Source organism: Lithobates pipiens, unplaced genomic scaffold, assembly GCF_037356315.1.
Source record: "Lithobates pipiens isolate NorthernLeopardFrog02 unplaced genomic scaffold, aLitPip1_a1.2 Scaffold_22, whole genome shotgun sequence".
NCBI lineage: Eukaryota > Metazoa > Chordata > Amphibia > Anura > Ranidae > Lithobates > Lithobates pipiens.
In genome coordinates, this window is record NW_027507784.1 from 154,248,730 (window position 1) to 154,276,167 (window position 27,438).

The 27,438-nt window shown below is 46.6% G+C and overlaps 1 protein-coding gene across 1 annotated transcript in view; it reads right to left on the minus strand.

Annotated features, from left to right (window-relative positions):
* Nucleotides 1–13,728: 13,728 nt before the first annotated feature.
* The window catches only part of CCNYL1 (cyclin Y like 1), a 121,460-nt gene continuing 107,750 nt past the window's right edge, over nt 13,729–27,438 (minus strand). Inside the window, exons 9-10 of the mRNA XM_077448493.1 lie at nt 19,197–19,359; nt 13,729–17,994 (exon numbers count right to left, since the gene is read on the minus strand). Coding sequence (XP_077304619.1) covers nt 17,878–17,994; nt 19,197–19,359 — 280 coding nt within the window. The 3' untranslated portion in view covers nt 13,729–17,877. The remainder of the gene's footprint in view (nt 17,995–19,196; nt 19,360–27,438) is intronic.

Below are 27,438 nucleotides of genomic sequence, written 5' to 3' on the forward strand. Positions count from 1 at the left end.
GCAACCAGTATTACTGAGATCCCCTCGGCTTCCACTCTGCGAAGCAGACCTGGCAACAGTTTCAGTGGAGGAAAGGCGTAAATCAGCTGGTACTGATCCCACGGAGCCACCAGCGCATCTGACGCGTCTGCCCACAGATCTCTTGTCCTGGACACGAATCTTGGCACCTTCTGATTCAGACGGGAGGCCAGTAGATCCACATCTGGTGTACCCCACTTCAGGCACAGCAGCTCAAATGTCTCCGGATGCAATGCCCATTCTCCTGGGTCCAGCATCTGTCGACTGCCAGTTCTCAACCCCCGGGATGTAAATGGCTGACAGGGCCGGTACATGTCGCTCTGCCCACCAAAGTATGTGAGCGACCTCCCAAGCAGCGGCTGAGCTTCTTGTTCCCCCTTGGTGATTTACGTTAGCCACAGCCGTGGCGTTGTCTGACTGTATCCCGATCGGACGCCCTTGAAGACTCACCGACCATGTGTGGAGACACAGCCTGATCACTCTCAATTCGAGCAGATTGATCGGCAACTCAGATTCTTTCATCGACCAGAGGCCCTGAGTTGACTGAACCCCCATCACTCCACCCCAGCCGGATAGACTGGCGTCTTTAGTGATCACCGTCCATTTCAGAGGAAGGAATGATTTTCCGGACTGAATCACCAGGGACCTCAACCACCAGATCAGAGAGTCCCTGACTAGCTGGCTCACCTGGATCTGTCGATCTAGGGACAAATGAGACTTGTCCCATTTTAACAAGATCTCCTTCTGCAGCTCTCTGGTGTGGAACTGGGCGTAGGGTACTGCCTCGAAGGAGGCTACCATAAGTCCCAGTACTCGCATAAAAAACCGGAGCGACGAACACTTACGGTTCATCGGTAGTTTGACCACGGATCTGAGAGTCTGCAATTTGTCTGAAGGGAGAAAAACTCTCACTTCCCTGGAGTCCAACAGCAAACCTAGGTACTCCAGACGCTGGGTCGGTAGAATCACAGACTTCTTTAGGTTCAACAGCCACCCAAATTCTTGCAGGGTCTGCATGGTGATCGCCACATCCTCTAATTCTGAGGCGGAAGATGCTCTCAGGAGGAGATCGTCTAGGTAGCCCACGATCGCAATCCCACGTTGTCTCAGAAACGCCAATATTGGAGCCAGAACTTTGGTAAAGACTCGGGGGGCTGATGCCAGACCAAAAGGAAGAGCCACAAATTGGTAATGGGCTTCCCCGACTGCAAAACGCAGAAATTTTTGATGCCGAAGGCATATGGGAATGTGCAGGTATGCACCATGGATGTCTAAGGATGCCAGGGAGTCCCCTTGATGGAGCGCAGCGACTACTGAGGGAACTGATTCCATTCTGAACCTCTGCACTTTTATGTGATTGAGGGCTTTCAAGTCCAAGATCGGACATACCCCTTCCTTCTTGGGAACCACAAACAGATTTTAGTAGAACCGGTACAATCACCCCGCAATTCAGCAGATCCCTTACCGCCCCCAACAGGGCCTCCCGGCGAACCGGGGATACGGGTATGTTGGAGGGGAATAATCTGTTTGGAGGCCAAGAGAGAAACTCTTACTTGTAGCCTGTGGAAATCAGATCGCAGACCCATTGGTCGGATAACTGGGAGGACCACCAGGCAGCAAACTCCCGAAGGCGACCCCCCGCCCAAGACATGGGTGGGGGCAAACCTTCATGCGGTAGCACTTTTATTCGCAGGTTTGTTAGGCTTGTGGTTCCAGGGACGTTTTTAACTGGCCGTGGGTGTCCTGTTGGGCTGGGGAAGTTTCGCCGAATGGACGAAAAAGCCGATTGTGAGCGGAAAAAGAGGGCCCTTGCCTACGGCGTGGCTCCTTAGCTTTCCTGGCCTGTGGGAGTAGTGTATTCTTACCACCAATGGCATTTTTAATAATGTCATCCAACGAGGCTCCAAAGAGCCGATCGCCAAGCAAAAGAAGGTCTGTCAGGGCTTTTTTGGATGCCTGGTCAACAGACCAGCATTTTAGCCAAATCAGGCGCCTCAGCACCACAGCTGACACTGAAGCCCTGGATAACTGAGGGGGAGTATCCAGGGCCACGTCACAGACGTACTTAAGGCCTTGCACTAGTTGATCTGCTAGTTCCACGCAGACAGGGGAGACCTGTTGCTCTCCCAATTCACTGTGCAAAAGTTTTGCCCACTCAGTCAGTGTCTGCGACACCAGTGCGGATGCCAGTACAGGTTGCACGGCTGACCCCACAACCGTAAACAATGAACAAGCCACCGCCTCGGCCTTCCTGTCTGTGGGATCCTTGAATGCAGGAGTCCCCTCAACTGGGATCGTGGTTACTTTATTTAGCCTGGATACTGGGGGGTCCACGACAGGAGGAGCCGACCATTTCTTGAGAAGGCTTTCCTCAAAGGGGTAACGCACCTCCATGTATTTGGGGACCGAAAAGGTCCATTGTGGGTGACCCCATTCCTTGTAAATGAACTTGTCAAAATAAGTCAGATACGGGAATACCTTAGGTGAACGTACTGGCTTGCGGGACCCAAAAGGGACCGGTACATCAGCAGATGGACCCGCTGGCTCCTGAATCTTCAGGGTATCACGCACAGCTGTGATAAGTGCTTCAACAAGTGCTTTGCCGTGCACGGACCCGGACGGGGAATCTTCACTGTCCGAATGGTCCTGGTCAGCGTCATCTGGCAAGACAGAGCCGTGGTCACCAGCCTCAGCAGGACCCGAGTCTGCATCAGAGCTCTCCCCAGAGGACGGGGGAGGGGGGCAGGGGCTGCTTTTTAGCATTTTCTTCCCATGCACCGCCTCTACCTTGGCAACTAACAAATCGAGGACCGCCGCCAGGGTGTCCATAGGGACCGCGCAGTCCGCAGGTGACCCGGTTGCAATTGCCTGGATTTCGGGGGAAGAAACACCAGTTTCTGAAGCCATGCTGATTCTACCCTGTCTGCCACCCGAAGGGGACTTAGGACAGTGACAGTCCCACCCTCCTTGCTGCCGCTGGCTGAGGGGTTTTAACCCGCCGGACTCACTGCCCTGAGGAGTTCTGCTCTGTTTTACCTTTCCCTAGCGCTTCCAGGTGCAGAGGGACCAAAGCTGTGTCGGTGGCAGTCCGTCAGCACGATCGGTGAATGATCGCTGAGCGATCTGACACAAGTGTCCAGATTACACAGAAAGCCTCCCAGCGCTCTGTGGTGACAACACAGAAAGCTGAGGGTACAGGAGCTGCTGGTAGAGAACCAAAAACGTGGTCCGGCTTCAAGAACATGGCCGCCAGTGTTCTGAATAGGGAATCACTGGGAAAATGGCCGCCTGAAGCTCAGAAGCATGCTGTCCCTTGCCCACACTGAAAATGGCCATCAGCCAGTGCCATGAGAGGCAGAAAGAAAACATGTGGCAGACACAGTGCTACACCAACACAGGGCAAACCTCACAGGCACCCTCCGGGATTAAGGCACACAGGCCCCAGGCACCCCAGCACAGCCAGAACCCAGGTGAGAGCCCAGGGCGCACACACACCACTCAGTACATGTACAGCCCCCCCGTGAGGGGGGGAAGGAGGGGAGTTAGGGACAGGGGAGAGAAGAGGGGGTGAGGGGGGCCCCCGAATCAACCTCCCAGGGAATGTCCAGCTGCTCAACCCTGCTGAGACAGGGAGAGCTGTACTTACCAATCCTGAAAAGCTGGGAGACATTCCATTTTAGCCAACTCCTGATCAGTACAGGGAAGTCTACTGGGCCGGCATACTGTGACGTAGACATCAGTAGCCCTGTCATATGTATGCCCCAGAGCATAAAAGCTCACCTACCACCTCTGGAACTGAGGTATGTCATGGCCTGCCGAGCCGTAGCTTCGACCTGCACACGCTCGATGGCCGGACTGGGGAGACTACAAAGATAAGTGAACCAGCCCGTCACCCAGCCGGCTGTTGATAGAAGATCACAGGATCATTCATCTTGCGCAAAAAGCCAAGTTTCTGCATCAAAAAAACATGGACCTATCGGCCCGCAGGGTTCCTAGGTGTATCTTCTTTACTAGGCAAAATAAAACTGAGGCTGCTGGGGCAGACTGCGGGGATTGTAGCCTAGGGACCGCCCCCTGGGTGGAAACTAAAAGTTCTGAAGTGTTGTATTACAACTTTGCCTAGTAATCTCCAGTGATAGGGCTAACAACCTATTTTGTTACAGAGAGGAGCTGTGTCAGTCGGTGAATATAATGCCGCGTACACACGTAGCCGTCCATCCGACGGACTTAGTCTGGCGGACTTCCTGCCAGACTGTCCGCCGGACTTTCTGAACGGGCTACTTGCCCACACACGGCACTTTTTCAGCGGACTAATACGGCGTACTAAGTCTGCCGTACTATCCGCCCTACTGAACGGACTCGCCCACGCACGCAGAGGAAAGTCCGCTCATTTTGAGCGCGTCTCCAGGTAGGCGGGGCCCGCGAAGGAGACGTTGCTGGCCCCGCCACCTGGTATGGACTTAAAGGGGAACCCCAACGCCGAAAAAAAATCGGCGTGGGGGTCCCCCCCAAGTCCACACCTTGTCCGAGCACGCTACCCGGCCGGCCAGGAAAGGAGGGGCGAGCGAGCGCCCCCCTGAGCCGTACCAGGCCGCGTGCCCTCAACATGGGGGGTGCCTTGGGGAAAGGGGGGCCGCGTGCCCCCCCAACCCAAAGCACCTTGTCCCCATGTTGATGAGGACAAGGGCCTCTTCCCACAACCCTGGCCGTTGGTTGTCGGGGTCTGCGGGCGGGGGGCTTATCGGAATCCGGGAGCCCCCTTAAATAAGGGGGCCCCCGGATAACCGGCCCCCCACCCTATGTGAATGAGTATGGGGTACAATGTACCCCTACCCATTCACCTGTAAAATAAAGTACAAAAAAAACACAACACACAAGATAAAATAGTTTATTGCACAGCTCCGGGGGTCTTCCGTCTTCAGGGGTCTTCTCGCCGGACTACTCCGCTATCTTCTTGTAGCTCTTTTGCTAGCGGAGGAGCCCAGCATTCTTCTTCGTCGCCGCGGCCTCTTCTTCCGACTTCGGGGGTCTTGTCCCCCTCTTCGGTTCTTCTGCCGGGCCACTGCGCCTTCTTATAGCTCTTTTACAGGCAGTGGCCTGGTCTTCTGTCGCCGCCTTCCGTTCTTCTTCTCCTGGAGATGTTGACTCGAAGCTCTCTCCGGCCGCAATGCCAGGGACGCGCTGCGCGGTGACTTATATAGGGACAAGGGGCGGGGTCATCGGTTGATGTCACATGGGTTGATGTCACATGGCGACAGTCCCAGCATCCTCCGGGACTGTGACATCGTAAGGGGCGGGGTCGCCGCGTGACATCAACCCGTGTGACATCAACCGATGCCCCTTGTCCCTATATAAGTCACCGCGCAGCGCGTCCCTGGCATTGCGGCCGGAGAGAGCTTCGAGTCAACATCTCCAGGAGAAGAAGAAGAACGGAAGGTGGCGGCGGCGACAGAAGACCGGGCCACCGCCTGTAAAAGAGCTATAAGAAGGCACGGTGGCCCGGCAGAAAAACCGAAGAGGGGGACAAGACCCCCGAAGTCGGAAGAAGAGGCCGCGGCGACGAAGAAGAATGCCGGGCTCCTCCGCTTGCAAAAGAGCTACAAGAAGATAGCGGAGTAGTCCGGCGAGAAGACCCCCGAAGACGGAAGACCCCCGGAGCTGTGCAATAAATTATTTTATTTTGTGTGTTGTGTTTTTTTTTGTACTTTATTTTACAGGTGAATGGGTAGGGGTACATTGTACCCCATACTCATTCACATAGGGTGGGGGGCCGGTATCCGGGGGCCCCCTTATTAAAGGGGGTTCCCGGATTCCGATAAGCCCCTCGCCCGCAGACCCCGACAACCAACGGCCAGGGTTGTCGGGAAGAGGCCCTTGTCCTCATCAACATGGGGACAAGGTGCTTTGGGGTGGGGGCGCGCACGCCCCCCCTTTCCTGGCTGGCCGGGTAGCGTGCTCGGGCAAGGGTCTGTGGGGGACTTGGGGGGGACCCCCACGCCGTTTTTTTTCGGCGTTGGGGTTCCCCTTTAAGTCCATACCAGGTGGCGGGGCCAGCAGCGTCTCCTTCGCGGGCCCCACCTACCTGGAGACCCGCTTGAAATGAGCGGACTTTTCTCCGGGCGGGAAAAGTCCGTTCATTTCAAAAGTACGGCGGACTGGCACACACACGGCCGGATTGTCCGCCGAAATGCGAGTCCGGCGGGAAGATTGGAGTGCAAAACTACTAAGTCCGCCGTACTTTTGGGTCAAAAAAGTATGCCGGAACCTACACACGGGGGGATTGTCCGGCGGACTTGAGTTTGCCGGACTTTTCCACCCGCTTGTTTCATCGTGTGTACGCAGCATAAGAGAAACTCACTTATTCAGGGAAGCCTATCCCACACCCACCTAACTGTCCTCGAGCCACCCCCATCAAATCATTCCCTGATTCTATTACCTTTTGTACCACCACCTCCTCCCTTTAGAATGTAAGCTCTACAAACAGGGCCCTCCCGTCCCTTCTGTATTGAACTGTACTGTAATTGTGCTGTCTCCCCTCTACATAGTAAAGAGCTGTGTAAACTGTTGGCGCTATATAAATTGTGTATAATAATAATAATAATCTACAGGTCATTCCTTGTTGTTCACTGCTCTGGCGACAGCTTCTTATGGTTCCCCATATGTGACCGTGCGGCTTGTGTGCATACACTGCATTACATTTCCTAAAGCAGCAAGTCACTCTTCCCCCTTCTGTATCCTCCCAATGTGCATGTCCTCCCCTACCCAGAAGTTCAGGGAAAAAGCACTGTGTGGCCAGGAGAAAGCAGCAAAGAACAGGGAAGTCTTCTGTCTGGCCTCACTAGGGCCATCATATTTTTTAGCACAGTTCACTGCTTGCTATCATTGGATTAAAGTTCACATTTTCCCTAAATTCCAGCTGTGACAATATACCATTAATGTACCTCTGTTGAAGAAAAGAAAAAGCTTTCCCTATTTTATGATTCTTCTATATAAAACTCCTCCATGACTTCCTTGTAGACATCCTATAGCAGGGCTCAAAATTTCAAGTCCTGAGCTACTAGCCAGGCCTTAAAGAGGAAGTAAACCCTGATGGGTTTTACTTCCTCTTTTGTTTCCAGCAAACCCTGCAAAGAAAAAGCATAATGGGCTAGTATGAATGACATACTAGCCCATTATGTGGCACTTACCTTCAAACGAAGCCTGCGCTGTGCCCACTGCAGGAAGCATCCATCTCCACCCCTCTTCCTTCTGGGGCCACAGACTCCGGCTGTGTGACTGGCCAGAGCCGTGTGACTTCACTCCCACGCATGCGCGCCAGAGCCGGCAGTCACGTCACTCGCTCGGGAAGAAATGGCACGGCAGTCTATTTCTTCACAGCGCATGCGCCAGTGATATCACCTGCGCACTACAAAGTAAATACCTCCTAAATAGCGCACGTTTAGGAGATATTTCCACTACCTATAGGTAAAATTTACAATGGGGGGTATAGAACCACTTTGAGGGTTACTCGTCACCCTTTGCCCCACCCAACCCCTACCTTGCCCCTAATTCCACACCTAAACACTCCCTCGTAAATTATCTCATGAAATTACACGAAATAAAAAATACGAAATAAAGAAAAAATAATATAGCGCATATGATTGCGACAGTATTAATTTTGTAATTGAATGTTATTAAAAATTACCTCTCCTTTTCAATATGCAGCCAATGTAATTTTCTGAGAATACATTGCAATATGGCTACCTGGAGTTTTCTGTACGCAGAGTGTGTACTAAGCAAACTTTCCCAGAAGTCTGCCTAAGATACAAGTCAGATTTCAGGCATCCCTTGCAACAAAAATTTCATTTTTTGAGATGCTTTCAATAGGAATCCATCTAAAGGGATGCAGGCCCAGCAGATTTCCTCATTAGTGCCCTGTAGCTCCACACCTGACAGTTAATTATGAAACCACTCCCATTAGACCTACTCAGAACAAAGGTACAGAGAAACACACAGGGATTTCTTCAGAATAACAAATGGTAGGAATCTGAAACATAGTTTGTTATAATCCTTGCAGTGTAAATTGACCACCCAGAGGGGAATGTTTTTTTTTTCTCAACAAAAGTGGAGTTACGCTTTAAATGTTTTATGCAAAATTAAGTTATAAAATAAATATGAACTTTATGTGACTATGTGAACTTTATCAGTGCCACCTCATCAGTGCCCATCATTGCAGCGTGACCAGTGCAACCTTGCCTGTGCCAATCATTGCAGCGTGACCAGTACCCACCAATGCAGCCTCACCTGTGTTCATCATTGTAGTGTGACCAGTGCAGAAGAGAGAGGGCGGCCAGAATAACAGAATGGGGATTGCCCGCCATAACAGCTTACATTAGAATTGCCGTCCGCTCGCGGTCACACACAGCCCTACCTCCTGACCTGGCACCTGTGACAGAACGCCGGTCCAATGCTGGGATGTGTTCTGTCACAGGCGCCGGGTCTGTGTGTGACCGCAAATGGACGTCAATTCAAATGTAAGCTGTTACAGCTGGCAATGCCCGCTCTGTGATCTGGCCAGTTCGCCTTCCTCCAATCTCTCTTCCCCCGGGGGGGGGAGGGGGTGATCTCTGGGAGAACAGCTCCCATTCAACCCCCCCCCCATGCTTACAGGTGCTATATGGTCTCCACCCACCCCCCTCCTGTATACGTGTATAAAATTCACTATGCCAGGGGTCCCCAAACCCAGGCCACAGACCGGTAACGGTCAGTGGCCTGTTAATAACTGGGCTAAACAGCAGGAGGTGAGTGAATTCGGTCTGAACTATGGCCATGCTACTTAGCAGGATGTGTCCTCTCCCGGGTCTCGCGCCCCATCATCAATGTAATCCTAGCAGCAGAAGCTGCAGATCGGGAATGAGCAGGAGTCTTTTCATATTAAGAAACAGGCAAACATCCTCTTGTTAGCATGACAAGTTTGGCTCATCTTGCCCCCTGTCCTACTGATAGGACATTTTGCCAGGAGAGGCCACACAGGCTGATAAATACCTCTGCCCTACCAAAGGTAGGACTGTACAGGAGAGGTAGAGATTGAAAGAGGGCACTGTGACGTAAGAGAGGAAAGGGAGGAGGGGGTGATGAGAACCCCCCCCAGTCACAAAACCAGTCCTGATGCCAAAAAAAAAAAGGGGGGGGGTACCAATATGCAATCTGATTGTATATTTTCTACACAATTTCCTTTAGATTTACCAAAACTATGGAATAATTGGACCCACCTGAACAATCCATTCAATATTTATCAAATAGACAGGTCCTTGTACTAAATAGTTGATGGTAGATCTAAAGGTGATTGTAGTGTATGACCACCATAAAGCGAAAGTCCGCCAATTTTATTTTTTTTTTTTAAGTCAGCAGCTACATATACTGCAGCTGCTGACTTTTAAAATAAGGACACTTACCTTTCCAGGGCGCCCACGATGTCAGCACCCGAGGCCGAACCGTCCCTCTGATGCTGCCTCCACCACCTTCGGTAAGGGAATCAGGTTCCCTACTGCGCATGTGCGAGTAGCGCTGCGCAATCCGAATGGTCCCTGCTGTCTCAGGGACCTGTGTGTCTCCCAGCAGACAGCTGGGGGGAGGTGACGGGAAGTGGCCTAGCTCACTTATGCCCAGAAGTGGGTGCAAATACCTGTATCATACAGGTATCTGGAACCCCTCGCCCCTGAAAGGTGCCAAATGTGACACTGGAGGGTGGCTTCCCGAAAAACAGAAGTTGCATTTTTGTGTGGACCTCCGCTTTAAAGAAAGAAGTAGGAAAGTGGAGGACAATTAAGACAGAAAAAAAAAAAAAAAAGTGCTATAGTAATGAGGGAGATGTGATCCAGAGAGGTAAAACACACCCTAATCTGTGATACAGTTAGAGAGTGCATGATGGGATATGAAGGTTCCTGGATGGTCACATGCTGCTATATGAAGTCAGGGCTCATAATGCATTTTTATGTTTTAAACTTAGAAGTGACGCTACTGTAGATTAGATAAGTGAGGAATAAGCACATTGGAATGGCTTGGGCAGAAAAGACACAAGGAAGATTTCAAATACCACCAAAAAAGAGCTCTATTTGTCGGAAAAAACTTCATACATTTTGTTTGGATACCTCGTGATTGTCAGCTAAAGCAAAGCAGTGCCATATTGCAAAAAAATGGCCTGGTCATGAAGGGGGTAAAACCTTCTGGGGCTGAAGTGGTTAAAGACCAACTGGTTTGTTTGGGCCAAGCAAATTATTTCCTTTATACAATGCTCTTAGTGGATGCATGTGTTTGTAAACTGTATGTAGCATCAGCTACATACAGTATACAGCAATGTATTCTGACCTCCGCTTCAGTCTCAGAACGAAATATAGTTGAGTGCAATGCTGCGCAGCCATTCATATAAAGCCTTATATTTTAGGACTAAATACAAGGTTTCCCCTAATTTTCTGATGTGGAAAAGCAGATTAGGTCACAAAATCAATATAGAGCTGTATACTGTATGTAGCTGATGGTACATATAGTTCATACACCACTCTTAGTGGGTGCATCTGTTAGTCAAGGAAATAGGTTTGTTTTGGGGAAACTTGGCCCAAAAGAACTAGTTGAGGTCATAGTACACCCAGAGTTCCGCTTTAATGCAGAAGAACCATATTATTTCTCTACTACAGGGGTAGGTAACCAGTAGCCCTCCAGCTGTTGTGGAACTGCATTTCCCATGAGGCACTGCAAGGCTGGCAGTTACAATTACACCCAGAGGCAAGATGGGACTTGTAGTTCTGCAACAGCTGGAGGGCCTCAGGTTGTTGACCCCCTGCTCTACAATTCCTCACAGTTTACTTCATATTTAGCTAATAAAGTGACACTTTAAAAAATCTGAGCATTTAGAACATACACATTCGCGCCGACTGCCTCCTGACCCTTTAAGAGTTCTAAAAGCAGGGAGGCGAAGTTAGCGATTCAGATCATGTAAATTCTGATTGGCTGTCACATTATATTAAAGCTCCCATTCGGAAAGTATACATCTGGAACTTATAGATCCCACTGGCTACCATGCTGGGAGAGCGCTCTCAGCATGGCAAGTGGTTTACACAGGCCCACCATGCCAAGCGGCCACATATGTGGCTGGCGTCAAGGTTTAAATTGATACCATGAAATCTGTACTGAACACTTGTCCCGATAAATTTTTTGATATAATAATAAATTAAAGGAGAACTTAAGTACCCTACAAACTAAAAAGTCAAGGTCATGTGACCTTAGTCCATCCCATTTCTCCTCCCTGGCAAATGTCAGGCAGCACTCAATGTTCCTATGTAACCGCACAGGTGGACACTACATGTCCCAAAAGGCATCGCAGCATAAGGTCCAAACACATGAGCCTAGGTGAATCACTGTGTGCCACTAGAAATGCCCATCAGCAGATGGGCGTCTGATATATCAGTATGTCACCCCTGTAGGCTGGAGATATTTATGGGCTTTGCAAACAGGTCAGCAGCAAGGCAAAAAAAAAAAAAAAAAAAATCAGCTACGGGATTCTGGCTTAACCACTTTGCTCCTACATGTAAAAATAATTTTTTTCTTTGCTCTAAAATTACATAGAACCCCCAAACTAAAATTATATATATATATACACATTTTTTTTTTTTTTTTAGCAGACACCCTAGAGAATGCAATGGCGGTCATTGCAACTTTTTATCGCGCACGTTATTTGCGCAATAATTTTTCAAACGCTTTTTTTGAAAAAAAAAGTTTCATGCTTAAAGCGTTTCTTCACCCTAAAGGGGAAGTTCCACTCATCTGATCCCTCCCCCCTCCGGTGCACACAATCAGCACCTTTCAGGGGGGAGGGGGGTGCAGTTACCTGGATAATCCAGGTATCTGCACCCACTTCCGGGCAGACTGCCGCAGACGCCCCCGCCCCCCCCCCCCCATTGTGTTCTGGGAAACACACAGTTCCCAGGACACAGCGGGGATCTGAAGAGACACGCAGCGTGACTCGCGCATGCGCAGTAGGGAACCGGGCAGTGAAGCCCTCATGCTTCACTTCCCGATTCCCTGACAGAGGATGGCGGCGGTGGCAGCAGCGAGACGAGCGATCGCTCGTCATCTGCCGCCGACATCGCTGGACCCTGGGACAGGTAAGTGTGATTTTATTAAAAGTCAGCAGCTGCAATATTAGTAGCTGCTGGCTTTTAATTTTTTTTTTTTTTTTGGTGCAGAACCACTTTAAAAACAAAACAAAAAACAAACCGAAATACTAACGTTTGCCCAATTTTTTTTTTGCATAATGTGAATGATGAAGTTACACCAAGTAAATAGATACCCAACATGTCACGCTTCAAAATTGCACAGGCTCGTGGAATGGCGCCAAACTTCGGTACTTAAAAATCCCCATAGGCGACGCTTTAAATTTTTTTTACTGGTTACGTGTTTTGAGTTAGAGGAGGTCTAGGGCTAGAATTATTGCTCTTGCTCTACCGACTGCGGTGACACCTCACTGGTGCTTTGAACACCGTTTTCATATGTGGGCGGGACTTGCGTATGCGTTCGCTTCTGCGTTTTTATTGTTAATTTTACATAATAATTTTTACACTTTAATTTTTTTTAATCACTTTTATTCCCATTACAATAAATGTAAACATCCCTTGTAATAGAAATATGACAGGACCTCTTTACAGTGAGCCTAAAATAAAAAATACACGATCACTGCTTCCCAGCCAAGGCGCCGCCGGTTTTTTGAACGCAGAGGCCGGGCGTGACTTCATAAAATCGTGCCTGGCCTCTGACGATCAGAGACTCCGGCGACCATCTGGTCCGCCGGAAATCTCCATGATCAACATCCGGGGCTGGCAGATCCTCTGTCCGACTCACTGATCGCTGTGGTGAGTCGGTAGAAGCACCGGAGAGCATCAGAAGGGGGATGTCCCCTTTTGCCACCCGTGAGAACGATCAAGCAGTGGAACAGTTACTAGGATCATTCTTATGGTGTAAAGAATCATCGGCTAAAAATGCAGATATCTGAATATAGTCTGTAGCCTCAGGCATCATTCAGATATAACCCCACAAAGGCGAGGACGTCATATGACGGCCTACGAATGCCAAGTGGTTAAGGAAGTTTAAATTAAAATGGTATTAAAAGGTTCGTCTTTAAAAAAAAAAAAAAGTTGTACTAACCAAGCCCTGATCATTGGCTGTAACTGACAACAGTGAGAGCCAATGGCTCCCGCTGCTGTCTCATTCAATGAGGAGAGGGAGTCTCCAGGACAGCAGAGGTTCTACTCTGGCTCAAGAGGGAATTCAGGTAAAGATAGAAGTTAGTATGGTTCCTTCCATACTGCAAGGTTTAAATGCTTATTTTGCCTAGGGTACCAATAAAAAGCACTTTCTACTTCGCTTATCCCTTCTCCCAGGCTTTTTTTTTTTTTTTACGTGTCTGGTACCTCTAAGCTACTTCTCTTTGGGGCATTAGACAGTTGCTGTTGTCATCTGCATTGTAAGGGAGGATGTGAAGAGTACCCTTAAGACCCAGGGCATCAGAGAGAAGCGTGAGAAAAAAAAAAAAAAAAAAAAAATTCCCCTCGTACTATTATAAGGTGAATTTACTTTTACAATATGGGAATAGCCCCACTGCAAGCATTCAGCTCCCCAGAGTTTAACACATTAACTACAAAATCTATAATTCACACGAGACAAAAGAAGACAAATCAATTTACTTAAAATAGAGTTTATTAATATTAGCATTTCATTTTAATATAAACATAATGCAAACCCAACTGAAATGTTACATTAGTTTAAGATATACCTGCAGTCAACCAATTGTCTCTTGGGAGTCCCTGTGGAAACCAAAGCAGTGCAGTGTGCCTCGTGTCCAGGAGACTGGAATTAAATAACAGCAGCCATAACAGCTAGTTTATGATATACAGTATATCTTTCTCAAACTGCCACAGGTCTGACCCCAATTTTATTGCATTTGTGGTATTTTCAATCAATACAGAACTTATAAAATACCAAAAATTTGCACACTTAAAAGCTTCATTTCCTCTACTGATCTCTTAGAAGACCACCTTTTCAAGGAACCCTGTCAACCAACAATTTTATGTCTGTTAAATAGGAGTTTTTTTTATTTAAAAAAAGTCAGCCATATAAAACTGGCATGTGGGATTATGCAGACACAGTAAAGCCTTACATGCTTTGTACTGCACAATAGATTACATGTGCAGTTCTAAATGCACATGTAAAGTACATAACAGTTTTAAAGTTTTTCATTAAGAAGCCTAAACTGGCATACCACACATGGGTTAAATAAACTTCTCATCAAAAAGTACTTGAACAGATTTCACATTGGAGTTGATTTACTAAAACTGGAGAGTGCAAAATCTGGTGCAGCTGTACACTGAAACCAACCAATCAGCTTCCAGGTTTTATTGTCAAAGGTTAATTAGACAAGTTGAAGTTAGACGCCGATTGGTTACCAGGCACAGCTGCACCATATCTTGCGGTCTCCAGCTTTAGTAAATCAACCCCATTGTGTCACAGGCTGTAGTTGTATACTTATGTCTTAATTAATGTAAAACACCCAATGTTGCTGTTGCAGTATACAATAAGGCAAATTGAGCCACGCCACTCCCTAGGGAGTTGCATTGCCACGTGTGCAGAAATCCAATCATTTATTCGATTTCAATTAGGTGTTAGTCCTGCCCTAAATAGAAAAATACATTGTTCACCGACACTTGGGGCCTTGTGCTGTATTATTCAGTGCCAGGCACACATATATACAACTGGTATCATGTTTTAGATTTCAAATACTGGTCCCATCAGTTTTTTACATCTATGGACAAGGTCAAAGAAACATGGCTGCATCTGTGAGAACACAGAGGCTGAGAAAGAACACCAACATAAGGCATTGCAAGATGTTAAGATCGAGAATGCCTCAAATTAGCATGTTCTGATCTCTGACAATCAACAGCTGGAAGGAAAAAAAAAAGAAAAAAATTATAAATAAAAAACAGGTTCTCATCTTGTATTTTTTTCCTCAATTGTCAAATAGATACCAACTATTTGACCATTAGGAAACATTCACACATCTATTTTACTGGAGTGTATAACAATCCTTGCTGGCTGCATCTTTGGTATGGTTTCCAGTACAATAAACCTTCCATGGTAATGAACAAAATGTGGCTAAAACACACAGCAATACTATAAGAAAAATGTTGAGGTATGAATCTAGCCTCACTTTTAGCAAAATGGTTTCCATATCAAGACTCAAAAATAGTTCCTCAGTTTTAAAATTACTTGGGTGACAGGGTCGCTTGTAAGTTAAAATTCATAACCACAGACCTCAACTTTAATGATCAAGTAGTCTTCAATTACCAATTTCCTTAATACTAAAACATTTCTTCACAGATCAAAAAAAAAGAATTTCCATGTTTTTCATTTCCATACATTCATTAAAACAGCTGCAAATTTTTGCTTGTGGGCTATGGACTTCAACTTTTAGCACCATCCAAAGCAGTTTAAGCTTGCCCTATATAACATGCCATGTGGGAGATTTTGGATATTTGGTGCTGTGGGAGGTGTAGGCAGAAATGTTGGGAGGGAAAAATATATTTCCTTGGGAAAACACATATAAAATTGATGGCTTTTCTTGGACATTGCAAGCATTTCTACTAATGATTAGCTTTTAAATTTTTAAAATACTGGTAAAAAACAAAAAACAAAACAAACATCAATTTCCAGAAGAACAAATCATAGAAAACGGTTTTAAAGGTAAATAAGGCTTTGATCTTTCTGAAAGTTTTACGCTATGTGCAATAATGGGACGTCGAGTCAAAAAGAACTCCGGGATGCTGTTAATAATCTCTGCAATTCATAAAAAGCAGCTTCGGCTGGGCACCTGTAGGAGGTATAATGCAGGCAAAGAAACATCCTTTTTTCTTCCAATGCCACTTGTAGGATCTACAGTTTCCGTGATTGGAACTGCAACAAATGGGCACCAATCGCAGATGTAAGGGGGTATGAGAGACCAGAAGACTACTGGCTTGTCAGTAACATTGTGACGCCATTGGAGGTGGACAACCAGGATTCCCCTGGCCTGTCATTTAATCAATTCTGATACAGCGGGTGGTTCAGTAAAGGAGTCTGAGGCTCCCATTTCAATTGTTACAGGACTACAGGGTGGAAGTAACAAGACCAGTGGGGGCCAGGGGGGAAAAGAGGGCATATTAGTCCCTGGCCTTGCACATGAATATAAAAAAGGAGACAAAGTCCTATATTTCAGGAAAGAAAATATGGGTTTCTCACACCCATATCTGTGCATGGAACAGAGAACCTATTTGCAAAAGGTAAGAAAGGACCAACATGCACATGCGAAAAAAATTCTGCCTGGAGTTCTACTTTAATGGAGTGTTGCTCTGGAGACTGTTAGTTACATTTTGAACACTATAAATCGGAGAGAAAAATCAAACAAAATATATGGTTAGAGAAAGAACAGAACTTTTAATAGCAACTACACGTGTTGCTGAATTGATCCTTTCACTGCAATTCATCAGTACATAAAAAAACTTTATAATTGAGATTGCTTGGAGAAAAGCCAAGCAAGAGCTGTGTTGTATTACACAAAATACCCTCCCCTGTACAAGTAGTTTAACAGTAAATTATGATCAGCAGACTAATTTCTTGGCTTCATCATCAGGAATTAGGCAATTTTGCCCTTATGGTAGTATGTAAGGACTATATTATAACCGACATCTGTAGCTCTGACTGAATTTGGCATTGACCAACCACGATACATACTACTGATCTTGAAACGAAAAGTATATAGTCATGTCTCAGCGCCGGAAATGATCACAGTAAGACTTCCAATGTTTATATACAACAGAGACATGCTGTATTGATTAGTTAGGATAGAACAGAGCTCTTTGTATCTTTCACAGATATGAATAAAGTGTGCACGGTAAGTAAAACTTCAGTTCGAGAGAAGACAGCACTAAAGGACCATCAATTAGCAGCAGGTAGTGCACAAAATACATCTTTACATCGCTGAGAGATGAGCAAGTGGTGTAAAATTTTAAAAAGTTTATTTTGTTTCGCAGTGTCTTATAATGCATAATTTATGGGGAAGCACCATAAGTTACAGTAGTACAAGCCAGTTCCAAAAAAAACAAAAAACAAATAAAAAAACCTTAGGACAGTCATTGTACTAACCAACCCATTCTGCTGGTTGCGCTGGTAGATTGCTGAAAATTGAAACATAATAACCAGATTTATTAAACATATCCTGAAATTTCCCAGCATAATTTTTTATTTTTTTTCCTCTCCAACTGAGCTTTATTTTATTTGCTCAACTATGGCTTTGCGTGGTTTGGAAAGATATATATATTAAAACATCATGTACAACTGAATCCAAGATGAATAGAAAAGAATAGTGGGCAATAGGACAAAAAAATAATAAAAAGATACACAATTAGTGTTTTAGCGTCTAAACGTCAATCTATATAGTGTTAAAAATATCTCTCACAGCTATAGGCCTACACAGTAAGCATACAAATGTAGGTGGTTGCGGGATGTCTGAGAAAGGGATTTCACTTTAGATACACCACTTGTTATTCCGTGTAAAGCTGCTGTGCTGCTCTTTACAAGACCCTCTCTCTGTTCCCATGGTGTATGCTCCTTAGTTTTCAAAAAAGGCTTGTAGCGTCCCTGGATTCAATTTCTCTTGCCCCCCACAACCCTTGTGCTGGAAGACACTGCTGGCTCAATATAGTGTACAGAAGAGAGTGTGGGAAGCTTGGTAGTGCCTGAAGTTCATGTTGCACACCAATAGTGTTGTAGCTGTGCCTCATTCCTGTTGAGCTTGCATCAGGAAATAATAGCATTAGTACGCCGAATTCCCACTAGGTTGTCAGCACTGATAGACCTCCTCATCGCAGCTTTAGACAAGTCTTTGTACTTATCTTCACACAGCCTGGAGATAGCCTATATATATATAAAAAAAACACACACCTTAGGTACAGATTAATAAATATGTCTTTAAGGAAAAACAAACAGTCTGGGCAGTGAAAAGCAATATTAAACAATTTTTTTTTCCCAACTTAAAGTACAACTAAAAAGGCAAAACTTTTTTTTTAATTCTGGGATAGAGTGGAGGTGGATTAGAACCCTTTTCAGGTTTTTACTGTGGTCTGTTCCCCATTAGGGAGACTCTATTTGGCCTGTTTAATATTATCATTGACAGTAAGAGTCCCAAGTTTTGGGTTGTCCCCAGAAAGGTAATAAATCTTACAATGGGGGCATGACCTGGAATGGTATAGTGTGAGGGGCACAGGTCAAAAGCTCTGCTTGAGAACGATCATTTTCCTTCAATCCTGTGGCTTTCCTGCTTTTCTTCTACCTACTGTGCACTACCCAGTTTCTCCCTCCAGTTGGCACATCATGCCTCTGAAGGAGGCAGCGGCAATCCTGAAGTTGGACAAATTCCGGCTCAGGGAGAAGGACACTCCGGGGGAAGATGGTGCCTCCTACCAGTGATCCAGCTAGCATTGACACCGCAAAGTTCAGGAGGTAATATCCAATTGTCAGAGCACCCCAGCAAGCAAAATAGGGGAGGCGAAGATCGATATCTCCCCTATTCGAAAAGACCTCTAGAAACTAAAAGCGGGTTACAGAGGCAGAGAACCGGCTCAGCCATGTGAAGGACGACCTTCCGCCATTGCAGGTTACCACAGAGAGACTCCATCAACTGCATGATGTTGTGCAGCAAAAACAGGATGACACTGAAAACCGGCTCCGGTGCTGTAACCTCAGATTTGCGGGGCTGAAGGTGCAGAGGGATCCAACCCCCCCACCTTTGAGAACTTGCTTATCACCACATTCGGCAGGCTTGCATTCTCAGCAACATTCATGGTGGAGCAGGCCCATTGATTGGCAGCCAGACCACCACCACAAGGTGCACTCCCGCAAATCTTTATTGCCAAATTCCTTAAAGGGACAGGGACACCATCCTACCAAAAACAAATCGTACAATGGGGACACTAGGTCTAGTGACCTGGGAGCCCCCCAATGGATTCCCTTAATTTGCAGAGATTTCCTCTCACTTCCTGTGAAAAAAAAAACAAAAAAAAACAAAACAAAAACAAAAACAAAAAAAAACACATACAAAAATAAAACTTGATTTTTACCTCTAGTTTCTGTGCCCTTTCCTTGCTGAGGGGTTCCAGAAGAAAACTAAGGTTGTTATCATCTGCAAGAGATCGCAGGTCAAAGTAGTATTTGGCATATACGCTGGCAGGGACATTAATGTTGAACTGCAGCAGCTCAAGGAAGTGCCTCTCCATTTCATTCCTGATATTAAAATTAAAGACAAATTAAAGACAGATATAAAATTAACAAAAAAAATTCAAGTTGGAACAAATGAAAAAATAAAAAACAAAAAACCCCAATAGGAACTTTACATAAATTCTTTATCTTGGAGTACATTACAGAACACAGGAAGAGTATTCATACACCATGGAAAGTCCCCAAGTAATAAGTAGGAAGGGTGGACAACAAGGCAAACAGACATGTGCTAACAGACTCAATGAGGGTCATAATACCCAAATTGCCAGACAGCTACTGTGAGGACCCTGTGGCCAAAAGCTGCATCAGCAGAAGACTCAACCACCTAGTGAAACTGAACAGAATACCAGGTGGTGGCCTTACACAACTAGGCTAGAGGCGTGATGCTGAAACTCCCACTGATCTTTTGGAATAGGCATGTAAAAGCACAGAAGGAGATTTCTCTTTGAGAATGTTAGCTCTTGCAAATGCAAGGGAAGACATAAATAAGCCTCAACTGAGATCAGTCGATTATCAAGGCATCCGAGGGTGGAAAAAAAAAAAAAGGATTACTATTCTTGCAACAGGTTAGGATGTCCACTTTTGTTTCTTTCAGGTACTTCTAGAGCAGCATCAAATTAAGCAGTGCATTATTTTTAATTCACATCAGTTCCTACCCTCAATGAACTTACAATTTAAAAGGTCCCTAATGCGCATTCATACATACCAGTGCCAATTTAAACAAACCAAGTAACCAACCAACATGTCTTTGGAGTGTGGAAGGAAATCTGAGCATCGGAGGAAACCCATGCAGGCACAGGGAGAACATGAAAGTTCAATGAACCTAGTGTCATGGTTGGGATTCAAACCAGTGACCCTTGTGATGCCAAGTGGAAGTACTAACCACTTAACCACTGCCCACATTCAACATTTCTGGAATATCAGATTGAAGACATCTGGATGAAAAGCCCATACTCCTCGATCCATGTGATGGTGGAGATAATCTGCCTTACAGTTATCTCTTGGGAAGTGGACCACAGATCGGAGATCAAGTTTCTGTCTAAGAGATAATCTGCTTGGCTTTCCTCAAGGCAGCCAGACTCCTGGTGCCCCCTTGATAGATATGTAGGACACTGCTGTGGCACTGTCTGACTGCACCCTGACAGGGTGCCCCTTCAGAGGGCAAGGGGGAATCCAGGGGGTCCAATGCTACAGGATCAACCTGACAGCTCTGGGCTCAAAGATGTTAATTTTGAAGTTTGGCTTCCCTCAATGGCCATTTTTCTTTGACTCTTATGGAGTGAAACTAGTCTAGCCTAAGACTTGCATCTGCTGTGATTACTTTCCAGTGATAAGGAAAGAAGGGCTTCCCCACAGTTAGGTCTGGGATGCGGATCCACCACAAACCACACAGAAAAGCAGAGGAGACTCTTTACCACGTGATCAACAGTGTCCAATCACGGCTGATTACAGTGTAAATAGGAAGAGCAGGCGATTGGCTTTTACTCACTCGCGCCTGACAGACGCGAATAGAGGAGAGCCGATCGTCTGTTCCTCCGACGGGGGGGGGGGTCTGTGCTGATCGATTATCAGCACAGCCCCCCCCCCCCCCCCCCCTAAGGATGCCCACACTGGACCACCAGGGATGCCCAGCACAAGGTATGCCACCCCAGACCACCAGGGATGCCAATCAGTGCCCATCACTCATTGGCATGCATTATTGTTTGGCACTGATTGGCATCCATTAGTACAGTATAAAATACAATGCCGCCTATCCGTGCCCATCAATGCCACCTCATCAGTGTAGCCCCATCAGTGCCCATCAGTGAAGGAGACAACTTACTTATTTACAAAGTTTTGAAACAAAAAAAAGAAAAAAAGAAAAAAAAAAAACATTTTCAAAATTTTCTGTATTTTTTTTATTTTTTATTTGTTTAGTAAAAAATAAAAACCATAGAGGTGATCAACCACCACCAAAAGAAAGCTCTATTTGTGGGCACAAAATGATAAAAATTTCATTTGGGTACAGTGTAGCATGACCGCACAATTGTCATTCAAAGTGCGACATCGCTGAAAGCTGGTCTGGGCAGGAAGGTGTTTAAGTGCCTGGTATTGAAGTGGTTAATTTTTTTTTCCAGTGAGATCCTCTAAGCAGGATTTCTTGGCTCCAGAGAATGCGTTATCTTTCCAATTTTAACTTGATTGTTCCCATCTCACCAGTCCTTGGGCTTGTGTCTGTCCCATTTCATGATCACCCTTGTGGGCTTTTCAATCACCCTATCCCTTCAGACTTTGCTCGGCTCTCGGCTGCTGCCGCCGCCATTCTAGGTGAGGGAATCAGGAAGTGAAGCGTTGCGGCTTCACTTCCTGACTCCTTACCGCGCATGCGTGAGTCGCGCAGCGCAATAGGAACGGTCCACGCTGTCTCTGGGACCCGTGTGTCCCAGCAGACAGCGCAGCAGGACAGGAATTGGCTTAGACAGCTATCTGCACCCCCCTCCCCCCTGAAAGGTGCCAACGGAGTGGGGTAGGATTCTGACGAGCGGAAGTTCCACTTTAGGGTGGACCCCCGCTTTAAGGCCAATACTGCTTATGTCGGACCTCAAGCAATCTCTCCTAGATCCAGTAAAGCATCAGCACCCATGGAGAAAGTAACAGGACTCAACACAGCAAGAAAAATTGCATGATTTAAGAAAAAACAAGGAGCTTTAGCAAAAGGCTGTAGATCATATGAAAAAGAGGGTCTAGCTTCCTATGGATAAATCATATAGATTTTTCCTGTTCTAGTCTGAGATAATCTGCAGCAATAAACCAATGTGTTCTACCCACTGACAGCGGAGAGATATTCTAGGCCTTTTTCCAGGAAACATATACCTGCGGTTAGGGATGCACCAAATGGGTTTTTTGGTGCCGAAACCGATACCGAAAATGAAAAATACACTAGGCCGAAAACCGAAACAGCACCGATACCGAAAAGGACTGTTTTAAAAAAATATTTTTGTACAGGAGGTGGTCAGAGACTGGCGACATGGTACAGGAGGTGGTCAGAGACTGGCGACATGGTACAGGAGGTGGTCAGAGACTGCATGCATGGTACAGGAGGTGGTCAGAGACTGCATGCATGGTACAGGAGGTGGTCAGAGACTGCATGCATGGTACAGGAGGTGGTCAGAGACTGCATGCATGGTACAGGAGGTGGTCAGAGACTGCATGCATGGTACAGGAGGTGGTCAGAGACTGCATGCATGGTACAGGAGGTGGTCAGAGACTGCATGCATGGTACAGGAGGTGGTCAGAGACTGCATGCATGGTACAGGAGGTGGTCAGAGACTGCATGCATGGTACAGGAGGTGGTCAGAGACTGCATGCATGGTACAGGAGGTGGTCAGAGACTGCATGCATGGTACAGGAGGTGGTCAGAGACTGCATGCATGGTACAGGAGGTGGTCAGAGACTGCATGCATGGTACAGGTGGTGGTCAGAGACTGCATGCATGGTACAGGAGGTGGTCAGACTGGACACGGTATAGGAGATGGTCAGAGACAGAGGACGTGGTACAGGAGATGGTCAGAGACAGAGGACGTGGTACAGGAGATGGTCAGAGACAGAGGACGTGGTACAGGAGATGGTCAGAGACTGGGGATATGGTACAGAAGATGGTCAGACTGGGGACGTGGTACAGGAGGTATCCCCCATTGCAGCCAGTGTGCCTGTGCCCCATTGCAGCCAGTGTGCCCCATTGCAGCCAGTGTGCCCCATTGCAGCCAGTGTGCCCCATTGCAGCCAGTGTGTCCCATTGCAGCCAGTGTGTCCCATTGCAGCCAGTGTGTCCCATTGCAGCCAGCCTGTGCAGGGAAGAGAGCCGCCTCCGCCGCCTGTTTGATCACAGCGTCGGGAACATCACAGCTTTCATTTCAATAGCTGTGTGGTCCCGGCCGCGCGCCGTCACACGCAGCCCCTCCCCCTTGTCGGGGCACTTTGATAGACAGATCATCCGTCCAATCCTGCGGATGATCGGTCTATCCAAGTGCCCGGACAAGGGGGAGGGGCTGCGTGTGACGGCGCGCGGCCAGGAACACACAGCTATTGAAATGAAAGCTGTGATGTTCCCGGCGCTGTGATCAAACAGGCGGCAGAGGCGGCTCTCCTGCGCTATACACCCCCCATGATGGGCGTCACCAGGGGCAGAGCCCCGCCCCCACCCCATTTTCGGCTCCATTATCGGCCGTTTTTCTCTTTCGGCAAATTGCCGAAAAGGGCATTTTCGGCCGATATGTTTCGGCGGCCGAAATTTCGGTGCATCACTACCTGCGGTGCAATGGCGACAGGCACACACAAAGGCGTGGACCTCCCTGTAGAGTGGAAATGAAATGAAGACACTCAATATATAACCAAGTACAGAAGCCAGGCTGGCGTTCAAGGGAATCTAAATGCAAGGGACCTGAAACCGGACAAAGGCCATAAATTGCAGGCATTGAGCCCCTTGGGCAGATTTTTAATAGGATTCACAACACCTACTCCCCAAAAGGTGGATTCATGCATGTTCCAGATAAGGGTTACCAGCAAAAAGCATGAGCCAAACATAAGAGGCATTGCTCTGAGAGGCATCAGGGTTGTGAGCAATGAAGATGTGGATCTCCATCAGGATAAAAAGGACAAAGGATTTCACAACTGTTCTAGTAGACCAGAGAATTCCTCTGGAGAGGAAGAACTAGGGCAGTATGTTTAGAAAGAATCGTGGCCAGATGGGACCCAACTCCATAGGAGCAGAGGTCAGGGGTTAAAGCAGCCTGAAAGGACCAGGGAAGGTACATTATTTTGTGTGGTAGCATAGGGAAGAAAAAAGGAGCGACTAAAGATAGTACCAGGACCTATGAGTTAATCTGGCAATTTCAATTCATGTATGGGCAGGCTGGTTGTACCAAAGGTTTTCCCCAAATGATCATGGTCACTAGCTATAGCCCGCAACACTGATCACTGTGTATTCTGACAGCTCACCACTGTCAGAATACAATACCATAGGGGGAGAGAGAGGGGGGGGGGAAGAGAGGGGGGGAGAGGGGGAGAGAGAGGGGGGAGAGAGAGGGGGGAGAGAGAGGGGGGAGAGAGAGGGGGGAGAGAGAGGGGGGAGAGAGAGGGGGGAGAGAGAGGGGGGAGAGAGAGGGGGGAGAGAGAGGGGGGAGAGAGAGGGGGGAGAGAGAGGGGGGAGAGAGAGGGGGAGAGAGAGGGGGAGAGAGAGGGGGAGAGAGAATAGCCAGCAAGCCTAAAAGTGTAGCCTGAAGATTGCAAGAATTCACAAATAAGCCCACCAGTAGCAGCTTAATAGCCTTACGGCTAACTGGGAGGAACGTTTTTAATGTCTGGTGGTACCTACTGCAGAAGTAGATGGAAAAGGATGGTGCCCAACTGAGAAAATTCCTATTGAGGGATCCAACCCATTTGCCATGGCTTGACAGACTACATTTTTGGCCAGTACAGGTCAATGGTTAGAACATCCCAGCGTAGACTGGTATTTAGGAAGGGATTCCAAATGCCCGCCAGTAGAATCGTTAAAGGTATACCTTTCTCGCACACTTCCTGTTTGGTTATATCACTGTTGAATCCACAGAAGGTATAGACCATTGTTTAACAAACGCCCTCTCATGGGGAACAGTTTCAGCCCACTTTCAGGTGAGATCCAAGACCCTTTAGTGCCGGTTCACACTTGGCTCTGAAGCCACCCCATACAGTGCGACTTCAGCGTGGCTTGCAAAGGACTAATAGAAGTCAATGCAAGCCGCTCCAAAGTCACGCCAAGTAGTACAGGAAACTTGAGGGCTTGAGTCACTCAGATTAGAATGGTTCCACTGCACTGAATGGAGTGCAACTTGTCAGGCGGCTAAAGCACCCGAAAGGTTGTCCCAGTGTGAACTGAGCCTTAGGATACTTCCAAACCAGATAGTTATCTTGCACTACACCTGTGCTTTGCAGCTGCAAGAACTCTGCAAAGACTAGAGACAGCAGGCTGACCCTCCAAATACAAATATAACCACTCAGCACTACACGGTTTTAAATATACTTTTTTTTAGTGTGAGAAACACATTAGTGTAAGCTTGTTACAGAAAGCTGTATAAGAAATAAGTAGGAAATTAGTAGCGCAAAAGCTTTTTCACACATTTTAGCTGATCCTACAAATGCATAATTCAAAACAACCTATTGGTAATTGGTGGGCAGGAGACTCAGTGTGCTTAGAGCTATTGTGGTCAGATTCCTGAATTTCAGTAGTGGCCCCTGTTAATAAAACAGAGGATTCCGGAAAGCAGTCGCCTGTTCCCTCAGAAGATAAAGAAGAGTCAGAAGAACAGAAGAGTTGGCACTCCATGTACAGTTGCGAGCTGGGGCTCATCCGTTGCAGAGGGATGTTGCCCATTCTGCGTTTGTACAGACATCTGCACCTGCATTGCAAAACTGAAACTAGGCCCAAAGTGGGAGGCAAGACCATTTCCAGGCAGTTGGTACTGGTGAGGGTCGGATGGCCTGAGGCAACCAAGTCAGAGTTCAACATGGTGCTTTTCAAAGAAGGAGCAGCAGCTGGATAGTACTCTTTACAATGAAAAAGGGGGGGCATATGTATGAGACACTACACCCAGGTGGGTGATATTAATGTTAAGTCCTTCAGCGTTAACCCTTTTCGTGGTAAAACTGTCAGGGGGAATCTGAAAAGGCAGCCAGTGATGAAAATGGCAAAGTAGTTCCAAGTGCTTTAGCCTGACCAACAGTACTCACAAAAAAAAAAAACTTCAGAGACAGGGTGACACCTGGGATTGTGCCACAGCTCTGGACTTGGAAAGTATGCCACAGCCAACACAATACACCCAGGTCTGGAGAGAACAAAAACGTAGAGCCCAGTGCCCAAACGTCTTATCCCTTACCAGCCCTACAACATCCAGTCAAGCAGGATCTGCATACACACTGATGCCAAATAACCCATGGCTTGCCACACAAAGCACCAGCATGGACTAATCTAAGTCTAAGCCCAGACTCATCTAAAGCCCAGACTTATCTAAAGACAAATCTAAGCCCAGACCAGGCCTCTCTAAGAGGCCTGGTCTGGGAGGAGACGGTCTAAATCCATTCCTTTACACCTGGATGGGCCTGCCTTTGGTGTGTGGCATTCTTTTGCTAACAGGATCCGCATATAGCAACCAAAAGGTAAGTTGAGGAAATGCAGAACCAGATAGCCGTAGAGACCAGCTCAAACAGCAATGTAAGGAAAAAAAACAAAAAGAAAAAAAAGGCTAGAAAATTTTGGTAAGTTCTCTCTTAACAGAGCTGAAGAAAATGGCATCCACCCCTCTAAAACATCAGCAAAAATTGAAGAATGTTGGGTAGAGGGGTTGTACAGTTGCGGGTTTACAGATTTTTCTTTTTGCAAATGTCCAATCCTCCTTTAGCAGCAATATAACCAGAATGTACCAGAATTCCTGTGTCCCTCTGGATGAGAAAAATACGCATTTAAGAAGGAAGGCAGGCTACTCAAAAAGTAACATTAGAGAGTTTTCAATTGACCCGTTATGGCTACTGGAGTGCTAAATCTACAAGAGTTTACAACTAAATATAAAAAATGGTTTCAATTATGCCAAAAACCAGTATTCTCATATCCTTAGCAAGAACTAAAATGTTCAGATAAGAATATGCCATCTTTAAAAACATTTGTCAAGGAAAACCTTGCTTGCCACTAATGCATATATAGACAGCAAATCCTTATATTTGTATCCATATATTTGACATTTGTGCAGAGATAAATATGTAGGCTGTTACTGCTGAGCACTGGTTCTTAATCACTTCAGCTCTGGAAGATTTATCCCCCACTTCATAACCAGGCCATTTTCGGTGATACGGCACTGCGTTACTCTGGCAATTGAACTTTCGTGCAACACTGTACATAAATAAAAATTCCCCAACAAAAAGCAGACAAATCAATGATACTAATACAGTGATCAGTGCAAAAAGTATGCACTATCACTGTACGATTGACATTGACTGTGAAGGGGTTATCAGGGGCAATCAAAGGGTTAACTGTGTGCCTAGCTGGTGTTTTAATGTAGTGTGGGAGATGCTTTTACT